Genomic DNA, 19,145 nt, shown 5'->3' with positions numbered 1-19,145 from the left:
ATATCACTCTCAAGCATTAGACTTGTACCAAGGGAGGAAGGTATCTTCACAAAAGGATTATCTGCCAGAAAGAAATCCAGAAATAAATTTGTTAGATCATTCTACTCTGAAGCAAATTGGGAAAACCAGTGCTGGAGAAAATGCCTTTTTTTCAGGTATCTCCCCAGCATTGCCAGGTACTGGCCTCCGCAATACACGGAACCTGTGAATGCAAAATGCTTGAACGTAGTGTGAGAAACGGATGAGCTAATCGTGATTGGTTGTGACAGAGTGATTGATGAATGGCGATAAAGCAATATGCTTACAAAGTGGTTTGATTTGCTAATTCTTTTTATAAAATATGTACACTTTTTTGGTCATGAACAAGTAAAATGGCACATGAAGCATCGCCACACAAGTCAATATTTTAACTTTATATATCCCACTGTCCATTGCATAACCTCTAAAATTCATCCAGTTTCTCTGTCCCCAACAAGAAAGGGGAGTCACAAAAAAAATTACAAAACAGGCCAACTGTACCACAATGCTCAAAAATAGCTGTTAAGTGCAAGTTAAAAAGCTTTGATAAAAAGCTAGATTGCAACATAATAATATTAACTGTAGCAGTTTAAATACAAGGCTTTCGTTAAAAGATTTCTTTCTTGGTTTGACATACATTTTTTGATAGGTACCACAGATTTAGTTTTTATTTAAGCTATATACACAACCAGCTCTAACACTGAACAAGAAAGCATAATTACATGGAGCTTATAGGTTATAATAACATGGTAAGTGTACAATTAAAATACTGGCAAGTATAGTTTAAACATATTTCTCCCCTTCAAGGTTCTGAATTTCCATGAGTGCTAACACCAGTCGGGTGACCAGTCACCTGACTCTCCCCCTTGTTATCCACTGTCCTAATCTTTCGATCTTTACTGTATCCAAATGGTGTTACTTCTATCTGGTCTTCGCGTCTCCACAGTGAGATCACCAAACGTTGAGAAAAATTGCTCCATCTCCTTTTGCAACATCTCATTGCGTTTCTCAGCATCCTCCCGGGCACGCTCTGTGTTCCTCATCTTTATTTCCACCATGGTGTACTTCTTCCTCTCTTGGTCCAGCTCTTCGTGAAGTGTCATCACCTCAGACTCGAGCTCAATGTTTCTTTGTTCCAAACTGAAAAATAGAAGAAGAAATGAGCAAGAATGACAGGGAAATGATCAAAAGATTCATGCAAGTTCTTATAGATGTGACTATTGGTGCACGTTGACCTCATTCTCCTTGAAAGGATTCGCATTTATAAATGCTACTTAATCATGAAACTTCTGTTGAATCTAAAATGATATCCACAGTACAGTGATTGGTTAATGGCAGTGGGCTAAAACAGGGAGTTGGATTGTCATCTATCATAAGAACAGGACGAGGCCATTCAGCCGCTTGAGCGTATTCTACTATTCAATGAGATAATGGCTGACCTGTGGCATAAGCCCAGATACTTGCCTTTGGGTCATGTTCCTTAACACCTTTGCTTAAGAAAAATAAACTTAATTATCTGTCAGGAAGTAAATTTGATGTTGTCAATTGACCCTCTATTGTGAAAACAAACTAATTTTCCATCAGAATTTATTTTGACAAAAATGAATATTGGATTGGTTTCACAGTGTATAGATGCATAGAAGAACTGGGGGATGGTGGATTGAGAGACAGAGAAAGGGAGGGAGGGGGAGGGAGGGGGAGGGGGGGGAGGGAGGGGGAGAGGGAGGGGGAGAGGGAGGGGGAGAGGGAGGGGGAGAGGGAGGGGGAGAGGGAGGGGGAGAGGGAGGGGGAGAGGGAGGGGGAGAGGGAGGGGGAGAGGGAGGGGGAGAGGGAGGGGGAGAGGGAGGGGGAGGCGATAGTCTTACACAGATCATCCCACCGAGAGTCACCCCATCCCTGTAACACTGCATTTCCCATGGTCAATCCACGTAACCTGCCCATCTTTGGACTGTGGGAGGAAATCCATGCAGACACAAGGAGAATGTGCAAACTCCACGCAGACAGTGGCTAGAGGCTGGAATTGAACCTGGAGTCCTGGTGCTATGAGGCAGCAGTGCTAACCACTGAACCGCTGTGCCACATAAAGCTTCTCTAGCCAAACCTTGTAACTAAAGTCTTTCATCCCCTGGACCCACCCTGGTAAATCATTTCTGCATTGTCTCAACAACAACAACTATTGATTACACGTTCTCAAGATCTTTCAAAAAAGGATATAAATCTCGCTTTGGGATAAAAATTGCTTGCTGTCATTTCTGGTATAAGAGATTGTGACTCGTCATGGTCATAACCTATTGCTATGGAGATTGGCTCTAACTTCTCATTTACCCTAGGATGGCATCAGGTTAAGCACAGGCCCATGTTGCTGCCTACCAGAGGGTTTTGTAAGGACTCAACAGTGTGCATTAACAGCATTGAGTCATAGAGGTCTACAGCACAGAAAAAGGCCCAATGGCCCATCAAAGAACAAAGAAAATTACAGCACAGGAACAGGCCCTTTGGCCCTCCAAGCCTGTGCCAATCGAAATCCTCTGTCTAAGACGTTCATCTATTTTCTAAGGGTCTCCTTCCCTTTTCACCCTGCCCATCCATATACCTATCCAGATACATCTTTACATCTACCACCTCCTCTGGCAACGCATTCCAGGCACACACCACCCTCTGCGTAAAGAACTTTCCACGCATGTCTCCCTTAAACTTTCCTCCTCTCACTTTGAACTCATGGCCCCTAGTAATTGAGTCCCTACTCTGAGAAAAAGCTTCTTGCTATCCACCTTGTCTATATCTCTCATGATTTTGTAGACCTCAAACAGGTCCCCTCTCAATCTCCGTCTTTCTAATGAAAATAATCCTACGCTACTCAACCTTTCTTCTTAGCTAGCGCCCTCCATACCAGGCAACATCCTGGGAACCTCCTCTGCACCCTCTCCAAAGCATCCGCATCCTTTTGGTAATGTAGCGACCAGAACTGTACACAGTACTCTAAATGTGGCCGAACCAAAGCCTTATACAACTGTAACATGACCTGCCAACTCTTGTACTCAATACTCTGTCCGATAAAGGAAAGCATGCCGTATGCCTTCTTGACCACCCTATTGACCTGCGTTGCCACCTTCGGGGAACAACGGACCTGAACACCCAGATCTCTCTGTGCATCAATTTTTCCCAGGACTTTTCCATTTACTGCATAGTTCGCTCTTGAATTAGATCTTCCAAAATGCATCACCTCGCATTTTCCTGGATTGAACTCCATCTGTCATTTATCTGCCCAACTCTCCAATCCATCTATATTCTGCTGTAATCTCTGACAGTCCCCCTCAGATGACACTAAGTGTCATCTGCAACCTTACTAATCAGACCATCTATATCTTCCTCCCGATCATATATGTATATCACAAACAACAGTGGTCCCAATACAGATCCCTGTGGAACACCACTGGTCACATTTCTACTTTTTGAGAAACTCCGTTGCACTACAACTCTGTCGTCTGTTGCCCAGCCAGTTGTCTATCCATCTAGCTAGCACACCCTGGACCCCAAGTGATTTCACTTTCTCCACCAGCTTGCCATGGGGAACCTTGTCAAACGCCTTACGAAGTCCATGTATATGACATCTACAGCCTTTCCTTCATCAATCAACTTTGTCACGTCCTCAAAGAATTCTATTAAGTTGGTAAGACATGACCTTCCCCGTACAAAACCATGTTGCCTATCACTGATAAGCCCATTTTCTTCCAAATGTAAATAGATCCTATCCCTCAGTGCTTTCTCCAGCAGCTTCCCTACCACTGACGTCAGGCTCACCGGTCGATAATTACCTGGATTATCCTTGCTGCCCTTCTTAAACAAGGGGACAACATGAGCAATTCTCCAGTCCTCCGGGACCTCACCCCTGTTTAAGGATGCTGCAAAGATATCTGTTAATGCCCCAGCTATTTCCCCTCTCACTTCCCTCAATAACCTGGGATAGATCCTATATGGACCTGGGGACTTGTCCACTTTAATGCCTTTTAGGATACCCAACATTTCCTCCCTCCTTATGCCGACTTGACCTAGAGTAAGCAAACATCTATCCCTAACCTCAACATCTATCATGTCCCTCTCCTTGGTAAAGTATGTACAAATCTAAAACAACCACTTAACTATTCTAATCCTACTTTCCAGCATTTGGCCTATAGCCTTGTATACCTTGGCATCACAAGAGTACATCTAAACACTTCTCAGATGTTATGAGGATTATGTTATGCATCTGGAACAGTCAGCCTGGTCCCTTAAAGACAATGGTTCTACTTCAAAGTTGCAATGAGTCAACAAAAAGCCACCATTGAGCATTGCTGATGCAATTTGAAGAAGGGGGCTATAATAACAGGATGGGGAGAGTGCTGCCAGCTTCATGGATGTGGTGCTAGATGCCTTCGCCATGTCAGTGTGGTGCTGGCTTGATAGGCTGGCCAGCCAATCAGCCTCCAAACATAGAGAGGCAGGCATGGCGACTCCAGCTCCAATCTGGCAGGAGGGATGGCCCAAAGCTGGCACACTCAGCAGTAGCTGCTCCATCTCCCTGTGGGTGCTGTAGACCAAAGTCATTTTCACTCTTAACTGCTCATCCCAACTGTTGCTGCATTGATAGGGAAGGTCACCAGATCCTCTGCTGTCCCTGTGAGGAAGCGGCAACACTTTTTGTCCAGTCTCAGCACTCACCACAACTACTCTAACAACATTCCATATTCATGTGCGCAGGCTAGAATGTGAAAAGTTACTTTCCCTGCATGTTTGGTGCGGGGCAATTTTACTGACATTTGTGCTGGGCAAGTCTGAAACTGAACCGGTGCTCTTTGGTGAGTGACAAGCAGATGTGTTGAACGGATCTGAATTTCCAATTAAAGAGTGAAATTAGCTGTAGGGCAGGGTTGCCATGGCAGTGCCAGTCCAAAGGCATCTAGGGCAGACTGAGCTCCAACAGGAGGTTTCTTCTCAGCATGGAGTACCACATGGGTCACTCTGGAAGTGGTGAGACGCACAGTGCATCCAAGTCAGAGTTGATGACTTATGAAGTGCCACCACCGAATTCCATCTACTGTTTTTCTGCCCTCCGCAATTTGTTTTAGGATGAGATTGGGATCAGATTCCAGCCTTGAGTTAGCCAGGAATTCTGCCTGGTCTAGGTCATGACTCTAGAGACTCCAGCTTCGTATAAACTAGCACACTGACTGAGGAATGGGGTGGAGGTGTTTCAGCGATAGCTATGATCAGAGGTAGAGGCTGCAGGTTTAGGAGGTAGAACCTCCTCTGGTGGCCGGGTGATTCCACATTCTCCTTTCCAGGTCTCTGCAGAAGCAGACTGCTACTTTGGTCCTGGTAATTGATCAAGCAAAGCTAATGAATTCATAATATGCTTAACATTGTCCCCCATGGCTTTGCCAAGCCAAGTTACAGTAAGAGAGGAGCAGAACGCCAAGGGAACTTATGACTTAGTGAAAGCCATTGAAGATGCAGAATTTTTTTGTGAAGTAGGAAATGTGATTTCATACTGAACTGTCCATCATTGAATATGTACTTCATGCCGCATTTAAAATTCAATTGTGTATGTACAGTGGCAGCTTCCAGCTGCTGCATATATGCCTTCACCAGCAGACAATACATGCATGAAATAAATAAAATACAAAAGGTCTTGACAATTATGCTCAGCTGCCATTCATTGAATTCATAGCAGTTAAACTTTTTTTAACAAAAATAAAGATGTAATGCTGGAGAGCTATTTAGAGGTATTACAGATGCTGCACGATTCAAGTTAACGGGCTCATGAAGGTACGACTTTCTGCTAATTAGCTTGTGCAAAATATAAATTCACATTCTTTTGCAAACAGCAATGCTACAATTATTGAATTCCCCTTGATGATTTTGGAATGGATGATAATTCTTAGTGAGGGACATCTGGATTTCTTAATTTTCCCTCTGGCACTGGTACAGCTGGAAAGTGGTAATGAGAAAGTCTGCTACAAGACAAAAGCTGCTTCTTTCAGTTCATCATTTGTTTGTTACAATTGAAAACAGCAACAAAATGAGTGCATCATGTGTAAATGGGTTTGAATTGATGCATCTCTGAAGGCTATTTACTGAAAAGCTTTGAAAAAGAGTTGGTTTAAGATTTCCAGCATTGTGGTACCTAGTTATTTAACTCACTTAGAGAACTTTCTAGGCATATGGAAGTAGTTAGAAAACTAATAAAGAAAGTAATAAATTAATATGGTCTTCCTTAATGCAGAGCCCTTTAGTTCAAATAGCAGATGTAATGGTTTAAGAAAGCATTGAAAATTCCAAGTCAAGAAACAACCCACCATAATTGTTTATGCACAATCACCCAACTTAATTGTACCCCCTTGCTGATTCCTTTTGTTTTCATCACAATATGCCATCTTACATATTTTTGTATCATTAGCAAATTTGGATCCATTACAATAGGCCCCTCCACCAAGTCATTTATATATATAGTAAATAATTGAGGTCATACGACTGATCCTTGTGACTATTTGTGTCATTCCGACCTGTAAAAGATCCATTCATCCCAACTCAATCCATGCTAATACATTATCCCCAATATCATGAGCTATCTTGTGCAATAACCTTTTATGTATTACCTCCGTGAATTTCTTTTGAAAACCCAAATATATTATAACTACTGGTTTCTCTTGATCAACTCTGCTTCTTATATACTCAACGAACTGCAGCAAATTTGCCACACAATTTCCTTTCTCCAAAACCATGTTGATTCTGACTGTGTTAAATCTTTCTAAATATCTAGCTATTTCTTTGTTAAAAACAGAATCTACCATTTCCCCAAAGACTGATGTTCGGTGAACTGACATTTTATTCCCGCTTTCTGTCTCTCTCCCTTATTGAACTTTAGCAGCTTTTCAATCCACCCAAACCGTCTGAGATCCAGGGTGCTCCAGAATAATTTGAACAATGCCTCCACAATCTCTACAGCCACTTGTTTAAAAACCCCTGTGTACCGACTGTGAGATCCTGATGATTTACCGTACTGTAAACATGTCTCCATGATAGCTGTCCAGTCATATTCATTTATTTCTATTTGTGCTGTCAACTCACCTATCTTATTACAAATGCTCTATTTATTCAAATTAAGAGCCTTCAGCGTTGACATTTTAACATTATTACTCTCTCTGGTTCTAATTTCTGTTGACTCTTCTGCATATATTTTCCACCCTTATCTGTCGCACATTGAATATTGTTTGCTCTTTACTACCTGGCATCCCTGCTCTCTTATAAGATAACAAGGTGTACAGCTCGATGAACACAGCAGGTCAAGCAGCATCAGTGGAGCAGGAAAGCTGACGTTTTGGGCCTAGACACTTCTTTAGAAATTTCTAGGCCCAAAACATCAGTTTTCCTGCTCCTCTGATGCTGCTTGGCCTGCTGTGTTCATCCAGCTCTACACCTTGTTATCTCAGATTCTCCAGCTTCTGCAGTTCCTACTATCTCTGGACTCTTGTTTCTTTTTGATGTGTTAAACATCCCTTCAATTGAATCCACCTCCTCCATTAATTTAACTAATTAAATTAAAATCCTGACCACAGGTGGTGATAGATGGATATGAATAGCCCTATCACAGTCCCATTGTAGTCTGATGACCACCTTAACTTCAAAGAATCAAAGTGAACACTGCCCCTTATTTGGAGAAGGGCTTTGAACTTACAAAATTCATAAAGTGAGGCAGCTATGGTTTCTTGGTCAACTTAAAGGAACAGCTAGAAGCTGTTTAGTCAGTTCTACCAGAAAAACATAGAATCCACAGTTCTGTGGTCAAAAAGCCAGATCATAAATACTTGCTGGCCATTAACCAGTGAATGTAATTAAAACATTGACCAGTGTTGATTCAAACAGCGTGGATGGTAAGGAAACTCATATCACACGGATAGAAGATTGACTGGCAACAGAAGTCCAGAGTAGGCAGAACAGTTATTTCTCTTGTCAAGGTGTAACAAGTGGTGTCCAGCTTGATCAGTGTTGGAACCTCAACTGTTTACAATTTTTAAAAAATGAGTTGAATGAAGGGGCAGAAGGGATCATTACCAAATTTGCAGATGCTACAAAGATGAGTAGGAAATAAGTTCTGAAGATGATGTTAGGTGGATACAAAATTATGTGGATAGGTTGAGAGTGGGCAAAGATCTGGAAAAATAAGTATAATGTGGGAAAATATGTATTATCCATTTCAGCAGGGAGAATAAAAAAGAAGCAAATTCTCAAAATGGTGAGTGATTGAAGAATTTTGAGATGAAGTGCATGATTCAGAAAAGGACAGGATGCAGGTACAGAAAATAATTAGGAATGCTGATAGCATGGTATCATTTGTAGCAAGTAGAATTGAATATGGAATCACAGGGGTGTTATGATACAGAAAGAATTCCATTCAGCCAATCATGTCTGCACCAGCCATCATTATTAAGTGCCATTTTCCTGCCTTTAGCTCAAACCCCTGCACTTTGCTTCTATTTAAGTAATCACCCAATGCCCTCTTGAATGCTGCCACTGAACTGACTCCAACTGATAGTGTTTCAGTTATACAGGCTTTGCTGCACAATATTGGCCATTTTATTTGCGGAAGGATGTAAATGAATTGGAAGCAGTGCAAAGAAGGTCTCCCAAACTAATACTTGGAATGAACAGTTGTCTTACGAGGAAAGGTTGGACAGGCTAGGCTTGTATCTGCTCAAGTTTAAGAAAACAAGACGCAATATGAATAAAACATGTAAGATGCTTAAGGGATCTTGACATGGTCAATGTTGAAAGGATGTCTCCTCTTGTGAGAGGCTATCAAACCACAGGTTACAATTTAAAGATAAATTGTCGACCATTTACAACAGAGATTGGGTAAAAGAAAATTCACATTGTCAGTCTTTCAAACTTTCTTCCTGAAATAGAAACAGACTCCCCGAACAGTTGTAAGACAGAGGTGGGTGGATTCTTGTTAAGAAAGTTTCTGGAAGATTATCAGGTCTCAGCGAAAATGTGGACTCAAGGCTGCAGTCAGATCGACTATGATGTTGGAGCAGGCCCTACTGGCAATCTCTGAACATATACTCTTTCATCTCAAAAATATCCTGATCACAGGAAGGAAGTGTACACTGAATTTCTGTCCATGACACTACTGTAACCAGGGAATCTAATCTAATCTGGACACCAGAAATTGGCCAATTTCTATGCTGAGATGGCCTACAAATTGTATCTCACAAGGACAGGCTTTCACAGGGCATCATGAGTGGATTTTGTAATGTATAGAACTTCCTTGTGCAAGGCACCCTTGTTTTTCCTAAGCACCCAAGCTAAAACCTCAAACATCTCTTTGGCTGTCAGGTGGTCCCTTTAGGAGCTGCTGCTTCTTGGTACAAGCAAGTAGAACATACATAGTGCACACTTGTATTTAAATTTTATATTTGATTTGCATACTTAAGCAGCAAGACACCTGTATCAAATGGCAATGGAGTACATCCATTTACAATCTAGGTAGATAACAGCTAAGTCTTCCACTAAGCAAGCAACTTTTGGCAAATCTATTCAGAGATTATTCTTTATGTGTAAGTCTTAAAAATATTCAATTATATCAGAGTCGAGTTCAATCCAAGTCTGAAGCTTCCAGCCGAAAAGGATCTACGGATATTAGGAAATAACATTCATTTTACAACAAAACAGGAAAATTAATTGGGAAAAGTTATGGTAGACTCTGCTAATTATTTGAATTTTGAAACTGTAGGCTGCAGTACACAAAATAGTATTTCTGTATTTTTGTAGTCTTAACAGCCACATACCTTTTTATTCTTGCTTCATATTCAATCTTCTGTTTTGTTACTTCTTGCTTCAGGCTTGTCACAAGACTGTGCAACGCACTGTGATTGCCAGTGGAAGTGTTGGAGACAAATGTGTCGCTGTTATCACTGCTGTTCGTAGTCTGACTGCTGCAGCCGCCCCCGCTACTTCGCTCATATTTATTCTCAGAGTCAGACCGAATAGATGTCTCATGTACTGGTCCCTCTGAAACGGGTTCTTCATAACTTGCTGCATAAGTGTCTTGGTCTGGGCAAGTAGTTGTGGAGGAGCGGCAGGAGTTTGAATGTTCCATCAGGGAGATCTCACAGGACGAGGTAGACCAGGTGGCACTGTCCACGCTCTGCTTGTCATCAGAGTTTGAAAGTGAAAACTGCTGCTGAACATTATCGTAGGTGGATAGCCTGTTGTGCTGTGTGGATTCACTGTTTACTATGTCCTTGGGCTTATTGTCCCTCATCGTAACATACCCATTGGGCATCCACCCTGCGATTCGATTGTTTAAAGAGGAACTCATCATATCTGTGCTGGAGATGCCCATTCTCACTCCCCCGTTCTGCATGCTACCTGTGCCCATCTTGGTCCCTGTTCCTTTCAGGGAGGAATTTCTCCTTGCTTGCAAACTGCCATTTGGCAATGTCTGCATTTTATCCTGGTTTTCTGCCGGACTGCTGAAGGACCCATTTGTCACTATTCCACTGCCTTTAGAATAGGCTGGATTCTTCTTCACAGTAATGGGTGGGCTTCTATTGACATCCACTCTGCACAGGCTGGTCTTGGGGCTGCCGCTGGATTTGTTACTCCCATTCAGTGCAGTAGGAGAGCCCCCCTTCTCATTGCTTCCCCTTTTGGGAGACTCAGAGTTATCCCAGGAGCATTGACGGACAGGTTCAACAGCTGGCTTCTTGTTCTCTTTGTTGGGAGGTGGAGAAAATGGCACAAAGGATTTCTTTGGTATTTCATTGTTGTTATTGCACCCATCCTGTCTGCCCTGAATCTCTTCTCCTTCTTTGGGAAATAAGTTGCTGTGTTCACTTATAAATACAGTCATTAACTGCTGAACCAGGACTGTCCCTGCAGAGTGAGGAGAAAATCGATGAAAATATAATAAATATAAATGTTGCACAATATCATCTTCTAACAATGTAAACATCACATTTGCACCAAGCACGGCAGCATAACTGAACTTTAATATTGACATCCAAGTCAATTCGGCAGGTTCAAAGTGAGAAATTGATTTTGTTGACCAATACACTGTCTATTTGTGCAAATAAACCATTAAAAATAATGGCTTTCCTGGTTTAATCTGTTTGCCTTTGAAGGGGAAGGCTTTGAAGTACATGGGTCAATGCCCCTGCCTTTGAGCCAGTAGCTGTGGATGTGGACTCCACACTAGGAACTAACTAAAAAAAAGGTGTGTTCGCAACGTAGCCAAAAAGGGTCATGGATCAACCCTCAAATCCTTCCAGCTTACATCAAGGGTGACAGCAGAAGATTTCTGTTCAGCCATGTTATGGAAACCACATTGGAGCCACTGCCATCACTACTGACAGATGAACATAATGCCCACACCTCCCTTGGCACCTCGCTTGTGATCAGCTTATTGGTGACCTCTGACACTGGGAATCCTGGGAGTTCTGTCAAAGTTAGCTCAATTCAATTTTGCTGCCTCGTCCCACCGAAGAAGCTTGGTTTTATTGTCTCGGGGGATGTGGAGTTTGTTGGGTACACAAGCATTTATACCCATCCCTAATTATCCTTGAGGAGGTGGTGGTGAGGTGCCTTCTTGGAGCACTGCAGTTCACTTGGCATAGGCAGACCCAAAATGCTTGCAGATGGAGGTGTTCCCATATGTCCTCTGCCCTTGTCCTTCTCGATGGTAGTTCCTGGTGTTTGGTAAGTGCAGTCTAAAGAATTTTGGTGAATTTTTGCAATGCATCTTATAGATGGTTCACACTGCAGTGACTAATGACTAGTGCGGAACAAGTGACTGTTTGAACTTGCAGACTCTTAAAAAAAGCAAATTCCATGTATTGACAGTATCTATGCCTTTAATACTGGGATGGATGGCTGTGGTTGGGTGTAAAAATCATTCCCTTCAAACTCATATCCAGATGCTAACAACAATAAAATATTCCCAAGTATGGGATTTCTTGTTGCTCCCCAGGTAACCTACATGCTCATAAATCAACTTAAAACTAAAGTTAATTTAATTTCAATGGGCAGCTGTGGTTTTGCAACACACTGGGTTACTTCACAATGCTGTGGCTAGCTTGTAAATTTTTATACTCGGTGAGATTTATTTTATGAGCATCATGTGTTCAGGAAATAATCTAACCCAAGAATGCCAGAGTGGGTCCCATCTATTATAATAACACATTTGTAAATCAGTTCCACCGGAGGTCTTTCTCAGTTTATTTTGCGCTTGATTAAAACAGACTTTAATATTAAATTGATGGGTCCTTATGACTTCTGCACAGAAGGAAGACCATAATTGCAAATATCAAATTGCAGCAAATTGTAATTCCATGGAGGTGATTTAACCAAATCCACTCAGCAGAAATGTTTGGGTAAGTAGTAACACTTGCTCAGGTTTCTTCATTGCTGTTGATTCACCTGTATCCTTTTGACTGCAATTTTTCCACAAGCATCCAGGTAGGTAGCTAAAGTTCAAAGCTGACTGTTTCTCTTTAAATATGTAGATTGAGGCTTGACGCTGACCTGTCGTGTTGAACAAGACCTGATCAGATAAACCATTGTGGCCTACACATTGGGTTGAATGGGGCAAGGAAGACAATGGGGTCAGCAAGAGTAGGAGCCTGAATTGTAGGGTTAACAATCCCCAGCTTGAACCCTGTACCTCTACACTTACTGGAGGCTAATGGGTTGCCTAATTTTCCACAAGCTGTCGTCCATCTATAGCACACTTTTCTCAGGCAGCACATAGTCCTAAGGCCCATCAGCCACCTACTAAAGATCTACCTATGTTCAAATTAGATCCTTAAATGGGGAATTCTTCTCATTACCTAGATGCACAATCAATAGACACTAGCACAACCAAGTTCCTGATTGTCTGGTAGGACAACAAACTGCCTTGTTCAATTTTTGGAAGGCTTTAGTAAACCATTTTCTATTTCACCATTTTATCAGCATCCAAAAACAAAACTGATCTTATTTCCACAACCCGAGGCTGAGAGGTGGCAGTGTAGTGACAATGTCACTAGGCGAGCAATTCAGGCTCTAGTGTTCTTGGTACGCGAGTTCAAGTCTCACCATGGCAGTTGGTGAAATTTGAATTCAATAAAATAAAACCTCTAATGAAATTAACTAGTCTAATAGTAACCATGTAATTACAGTCAATGGTTGTAAAAACTCATCTGACTCGCTGATGTTTATTACTGAAGGAAATCTAGCCTACACTTGGCTCCAGTCCCACAGCAGTATGAATTGTTTTAAATTGTATTAGCTTTATTGTCACATGTATTCAAATGAGTACAGTGAAAAGGTTACAAGCCACCACTTACAATGCCTTATTATTCATAGATCTTCAATATAAGTTCTTAGGTGAAAAAAAAAATTTAAAATTAAAAACAATGAAATAAAAAGTCCAGCATTGAAGATCGTAGGAATAAGTTAGAAAGTACAGAAACAAAACTAACCAACCTGCGAAATGACTTAGCTAACTGGCCATTCAGTTTCAGAGCGATGAGGTATTGATGAGGTACCTAGCTAGTGGCTCCCACTTTCCATGAAAACAAAATTGAATTCATGCTATTTCTATGTACCATTTTTGGGGCCTACATGCAAATTTTAATTTTTGCACATAGTCTAAATTTGCTGAGTGGCAGAAGGGAAACCTGTTCTGTCCAATCGACTGAATGGGAAGGGATATCCTGTCATGTTTATGGCCAGGCCTAATAATTAATGCTATTAGCTGTTTCGCTACACTCACTGCGCTCCTTAAAGACAGCCTCCAGTTCCTTATAGGGGAAAGCACTTCTCAGTCCTAGATAACAGCCTGCAATATAATGGAAGATTAGGCTCCATGAATTTAGCAGGAGCTCCCTGTTTCTCTGATGCTGCCGTGGATGCGCTCATAGAGAAAGTTAGCTGCAGAAAGGAGGTCTTCATCACTGCCCTTAGATGCAGGTTGTGGTGTTATTTATACTGCATAAGGAGGCCATTTACCCCATTGAGTCCATGCTGTTTCTCCACAGACCAATCCAGTGAGTTCCACGCAACTTGATGAGCAGCAAGTTCCAGATCGTTTCCACTTGCTGTGTGATAAAGCTTTTCCTCACATTCACCTGCCTTTCTTACCCAAAGTCTTCGACCTGTGTCCCTGAGGCATTGTAGCATCAGGGAATGGGAAGAATTTTCACTTGTCTGCCATATCCAAGTTGAGATAAATTCTTCAGCAGCAACAGGGAGAGAGCAGTGCAGGTACGATCTGCAAGCTGTTTGGCCCATTGTGTCTGTGCTAGTTCTCTGCATGAACAGTTCATCCTTTGCCTTTACAGATAATGACTCGATTTCCTTTTGAAAGTCACAATTGACACTGTTTCTACAAAAATCTCAGGCAGTGCATTTCAAATCCTAACCACTTACTGTGTAAAATGATTTATATATTACCAAATCTTATTTTTCCAATTACCTTGATTTTGCATCCCCTTGTTCTTGATTCTTCCACCAATAGGAACATTTTTTCTACATCTTCTTTATCCAGGCCCTCCATAATTTTGAATATCTTTGTCAAATTTCCTCTACCTTCTCTTCTCTAAGGACAATATTCCCAACTATTTCACTCTTTCTACGTAATTGAACCTACTCATTCTTGGAACCATTTTTATGAATCTATCCTGCATTGCCTCTAAAGCCTTCATATCCTTCCTAAATGGTGGTGCTCAAAACCAAATGGAATGTTCAGTTTGAATCCAAACCTTTGTTGTGTACGGAATCACAATAATTCTCTTGCTTCTGCGCTATATGCTTCAATAATACACAGGATACCATATGCTTTATTAATTGTTCTGTCAAAATGACCTGCTACCATAAATGATTTATGCACATTAGCATTCAGTCTTTCAGCTCCTGCATCCCTTTATTTATTATTGTCTCTCTTGATCCTCTATAAATCACGTCACATTTTTCACCCCATTGTCTGCCCATTCCATTTGTCTATGTCCTTTTGAAGTTCTGCACTATTCTCTTCATAGTCACAACACTTCCCAGTTGCCTATCATTTGTAAATTTTGAAATTATGCTCTGTACATTTAAGGTTGAGTTTAGCAATAAATATAAGGGAGGCTAACATCAATCCCTGGGGATTTCCGTTATTAACCTTCTTCCATTCCAAAAAGTCCACATTTCATCACTTTTTATCCGACACTGAACCAATTCTATGTTGCCACTGTCGCTTTTACTGCATAATTTTTAATATTGCTCAGAGGTCTGTTGCTTGACACTTCATCAAATGTCTTTTGGAAGATCTTGTACACCACATCAACATCATTCCTCTTATCCATCCCTGCTGCCTCATAAAAAAAACTAAACTCAAGCAAGTTAATTACGAATGAGAGATAATGGGAACTGCAGATGCTGGAGAATGCAAGATAACAAGGTGTGGAGCTGGATGAACACAGCAGGCCAAGCAGCACCTTAGGAGCAGGAAAACTGACGTTTCGGGCCTAGAAGGGTGTAGGCCCGAAATGTCAGCATTCCTGCTTCTCTGATGCTGCTTGGCCTGCTGTGGTCATCCAGCTCCACACCTAATCATGAATGATTAGCCCAGAACAAATTTTCTGAAGAGTTGTATTTAATTCTAATTTTCACTTTTGTCCATCAATGCTACCAGATCTGCTCAGCATATCTAGCATTTGATTTTATTTTAGACATGCATTTACATCGGTGGCCACAGAAATGCCCGGCTGTTCTCCAACCATGTTGAACCTCACCAGGTCTTCAAGGTACGAAACCTGTTTGCAAATCTCTCACTCTCAACATGGTCTTATATAACTCTCCTTAAATCCCAGTAGTATCAGTCCTCCTTGTCCTCATGCTTTGTACCAACCAGAATAAGACATTTCTCTGCAGCTACTTCTGTTTGTATCTATATCCTCAAATCCTATCACTGCCTCCATAACTATTTCCCATTCCTATTGACATTTAATATTTATTTCTCTCATCATGCAGGAGTTAATCAGCTGTCTCTGACAGCCTGAAAACTCTTCAGACGTCGCAATAAACACCAATTCCAGGGACAGTTGTTTAATTGAAATTGCTCTTTCTCAGGGTCACAGAGTCTTAGGACCCTTTGAAACCAATCTGATTCAGAGCGACAGCTGAATTGACTGCTTCAGCAGCTAATGATATACAACATACCGCAGAGAGGCCCTTTTTAGCTCAAGCTTTTAGAGACTGCCAGATCCCATGACTGTGCTTCAGAAGCCTTTAGCTGCTGGAGAAGCATCTTGCAGAACACTGCTAAGATAATGAAATGTGAGGCTGGATGAACACAGCAGGCCCAGCAGCATCTCAGGAGCACAAAAGCTGATGTTTCGGGCCTACAGCCTTCATCAGAGAGGGCCCGAAACGTCAGCTTTTGTGCTCCTGAGATGCTGCTGGGCCTGCTGTGTTCATCCAGCCTCACATTTCATTATCTTGGATTCTCCAGCATCTGCAGTTCCCGTTATCACTTGCAGAGCACTGCAGTAGGTTCAATAACTCTCAGGACAGGGGCTGGGAGATAATTAATGAGCAGGCATTTGTTCAGCACATGGAAATGATACGTTTTTCTGAAATCATTGTACTAGAAGCATAACTGGTAACATTGACCTTTGAACAGATGCAGCTTATTTAGATTGTAGAACGTGGGAGATGTATCAGAGCTGAGCATTAATACAGGGATTTAGGACATTTCAGGTGGTGTACCCTTCAATGATCAGTTGTCGAAGAGTTCTGTCTGTAGGATGGTTCTGTAGCTCTCTCATTTTCTCAACATCCTGTACAGGATCAAGTGCCTTTCATTTATCATGCTGAAGGCTCATATTCAAAAACTATGTCTTTTATCAACATTTTTGTACATTTTGCAACACACCTCTACGGCCATCACATCCTAAGACCTTCTAGGCTCAAGGGAGGAACTCTATCATAACACATGATAACTTATGGTTCTTATTTAATGGTGGCCCCATATATTGTTGCTTTTGCTCAACAAAGTTATGTAGCCTGCAAAAAAAAAACCCAACATTATGCATTTCAGAATGCCCTTTGGGGTTTGTACAGATTAGAAGGTACAGCAGTAGACATATATAGGAATTGTTTTTATTTCAATAACGGAGTTGCATTTATTAAGTATCCTTAACTGCTTTTCAGCAAATGAGAACGGGCCAGAAGTGCTGTTGGGAAGGGAATTCCAGTTTCAAGTCAGGATGGTTTGTGGCCTGGAGGGGAAATGCAGATGATGGTCTTCCCATAGATCTGCAGATCTTGCTCTTCTAGGAAGTAGAGGTCACGAGTTTGTTAGGTGTGTCAAAGGAAGTTTGACGAGTTGAAACATTGCGTCTTGTACACGGTATACACTGTGGCCACAGTCCACAAGTGGTGAGGGACTTAATGTTTATGGTGGTGGATAGGTGCCAAGTAAGCAAGCTGGTTTGTCCTCTGGATAGTGTCAAATGTCTTCAGTATGGTTAGAGCTGAACCCATCCAGGCAAATGGAGTGAGTATTATATTACACTCCTGACTTGTGCCCTGTGAATGGTGGACAGGTTTTAGAGAGTCAGGAGGTGAGAGGCTTGCTGCTGAATTTCTGGGCTCTGACCTGTTTTCTTAGCCATAACTTTTCTGGCTGGACAAGTTAAATTTTAGATCAATGATAAGCTCTAACACGTTGATACTGGAGGATTCAGCAATGATAATGCCATTGAATGTCAAAGGTAGAAGGTTAAGTTGGAAATCATCAATGCCTGGCACTTCCATGGTGTCAATGTTACTCGTCAGTTACTTAGCCTAAGTCTGAATGTTGTCCAAGTTTTGATTCAAGTGAGAAGTCACATGACACCAGGTTATGGTCTAATGGGTTTGTTTGAAATCATAAGCTTTTGAAGCTTTGCTCCTTTGTCAGATGAAGTGGCTCCACCTGATGAAGGAGCAGCGCTCCGAATGCTTGTGATTCCAAGTAAACCTCTTGGACTATAACCCGGTGCCATGTGCCTTCTGACTTTGTCCATCCCAGTCCAACACCGCCATCTCCACGTCTTGATTCAAGTGGACATGGGCTGCTTTAGTATCCGAAGTGCTGCAAATGATGCAATCGCAAATGAACTTGTGCAATTGATGCTACACTTGCTCAAATACTGTCTTGACATTATGGGTAGCAGCTGTCACTTCCCATCTGGAATTCAACTCTTTTGTCCATAATTGGACTAAGGTGAATGACCCTGGCACAGCCCAAACTGAGCACTGGTGAGCAGGTTGTTGTTATGTAAGTATATCTTTTGATAGCACGGTCAATAATACAGTCTGCCACTTTACTAATGACCAAGAGCGGGCTGCTAGGGAGGTAATAAACTGGGCTGGGTTTTTCCTGTCTTTTGTGGACAGAGCATAAATGGGCAATTTTTAAAATAGATGCCACTATTGCAGCTGTACCAGAACAAATCGGCTCGGGGTGTAGTTAGTTCTGGGCACAATCTTCAGCATCACTATCCAATCTTGTCAGGGACCATAGCCTTTGCAGTATCTATAATGCACAGCCATTTCCTGATATCACAGAGTGAATCAAATTAACTGAAGACTGACCTTGGACCACTAATGATTGTGACAAATGCATTGGCCTTACTTTTCGATCCTGTCACTTGTCCTTGCTATTTGATGGGCTTCCCTGAGATTGACAACGGTGGTAATTGTACAGCCTCCTTCCTTGGGTTAGCAATTAAATTGTCACCACAATTCATGGCAGGACTATAGAGATATGGTCTGACCTGGTGGACACTTAGCTCTTGTCTTTCACAAGACAAGCTGGAAAGTACCAAATGGGGATGACATAAACCAAAAACCAAAAACTCTAATCTGAAATGTAAGTTTTAAAACTTACCTTCCATAATAGTAACTGGATTTTCAACCTTTGGTCGCAGAATGTTTGGACCAAACACTGTTCCCAGATTCTGAACACTCATTTTGTTGACGTCTGAATAAGACTGGACCTCATCCAGGAACCTGTGAATGATTAAGCAATCAATCAGTTTTTTTCCTAGAGTCAATCAGTGTTAATTACTTCCTGT

General features: G+C 41.7%; 1 protein-coding gene across 13 annotated transcripts in view; it reads right to left on the bottom strand.

Moving 5' to 3' along the window:
- Window positions 1–326: 326 nt before the first annotated feature.
- The window catches only part of arhgap24 (Rho GTPase activating protein 24), a 451,915-nt gene continuing 433,096 nt past the window's right edge, over window positions 327–19,145 (bottom strand). For all 13 annotated transcript variants that reach the window (XM_059646319.1, XM_048546224.2, XM_059646296.1 and 10 more), the window contains 3 exons: window positions 18,959–19,080; window positions 9,846–10,935; window positions 327–1,158 (listed from right to left, as the gene is read on the bottom strand). In XM_059646319.1, coding sequence (XP_059502302.1) covers window positions 915–1,158; window positions 9,846–10,935; window positions 18,959–19,080 — 1,456 coding nt within the window. In that variant the 3' untranslated portion in view covers window positions 327–914. The remainder of the gene's footprint in view (window positions 1,159–9,845; window positions 10,936–18,958; window positions 19,081–19,145) is intronic.

This window comes from Stegostoma tigrinum, chromosome 1, assembly GCF_030684315.1.
Source record: "Stegostoma tigrinum isolate sSteTig4 chromosome 1, sSteTig4.hap1, whole genome shotgun sequence".
Classification (NCBI taxonomy): domain Eukaryota; kingdom Metazoa; phylum Chordata; class Chondrichthyes; order Orectolobiformes; family Stegostomatidae; genus Stegostoma; species Stegostoma tigrinum.
The sequence above is the reverse complement of the archived record's forward strand: the minus strand, read 5'-3'. Positions and strand labels throughout refer to the sequence as shown.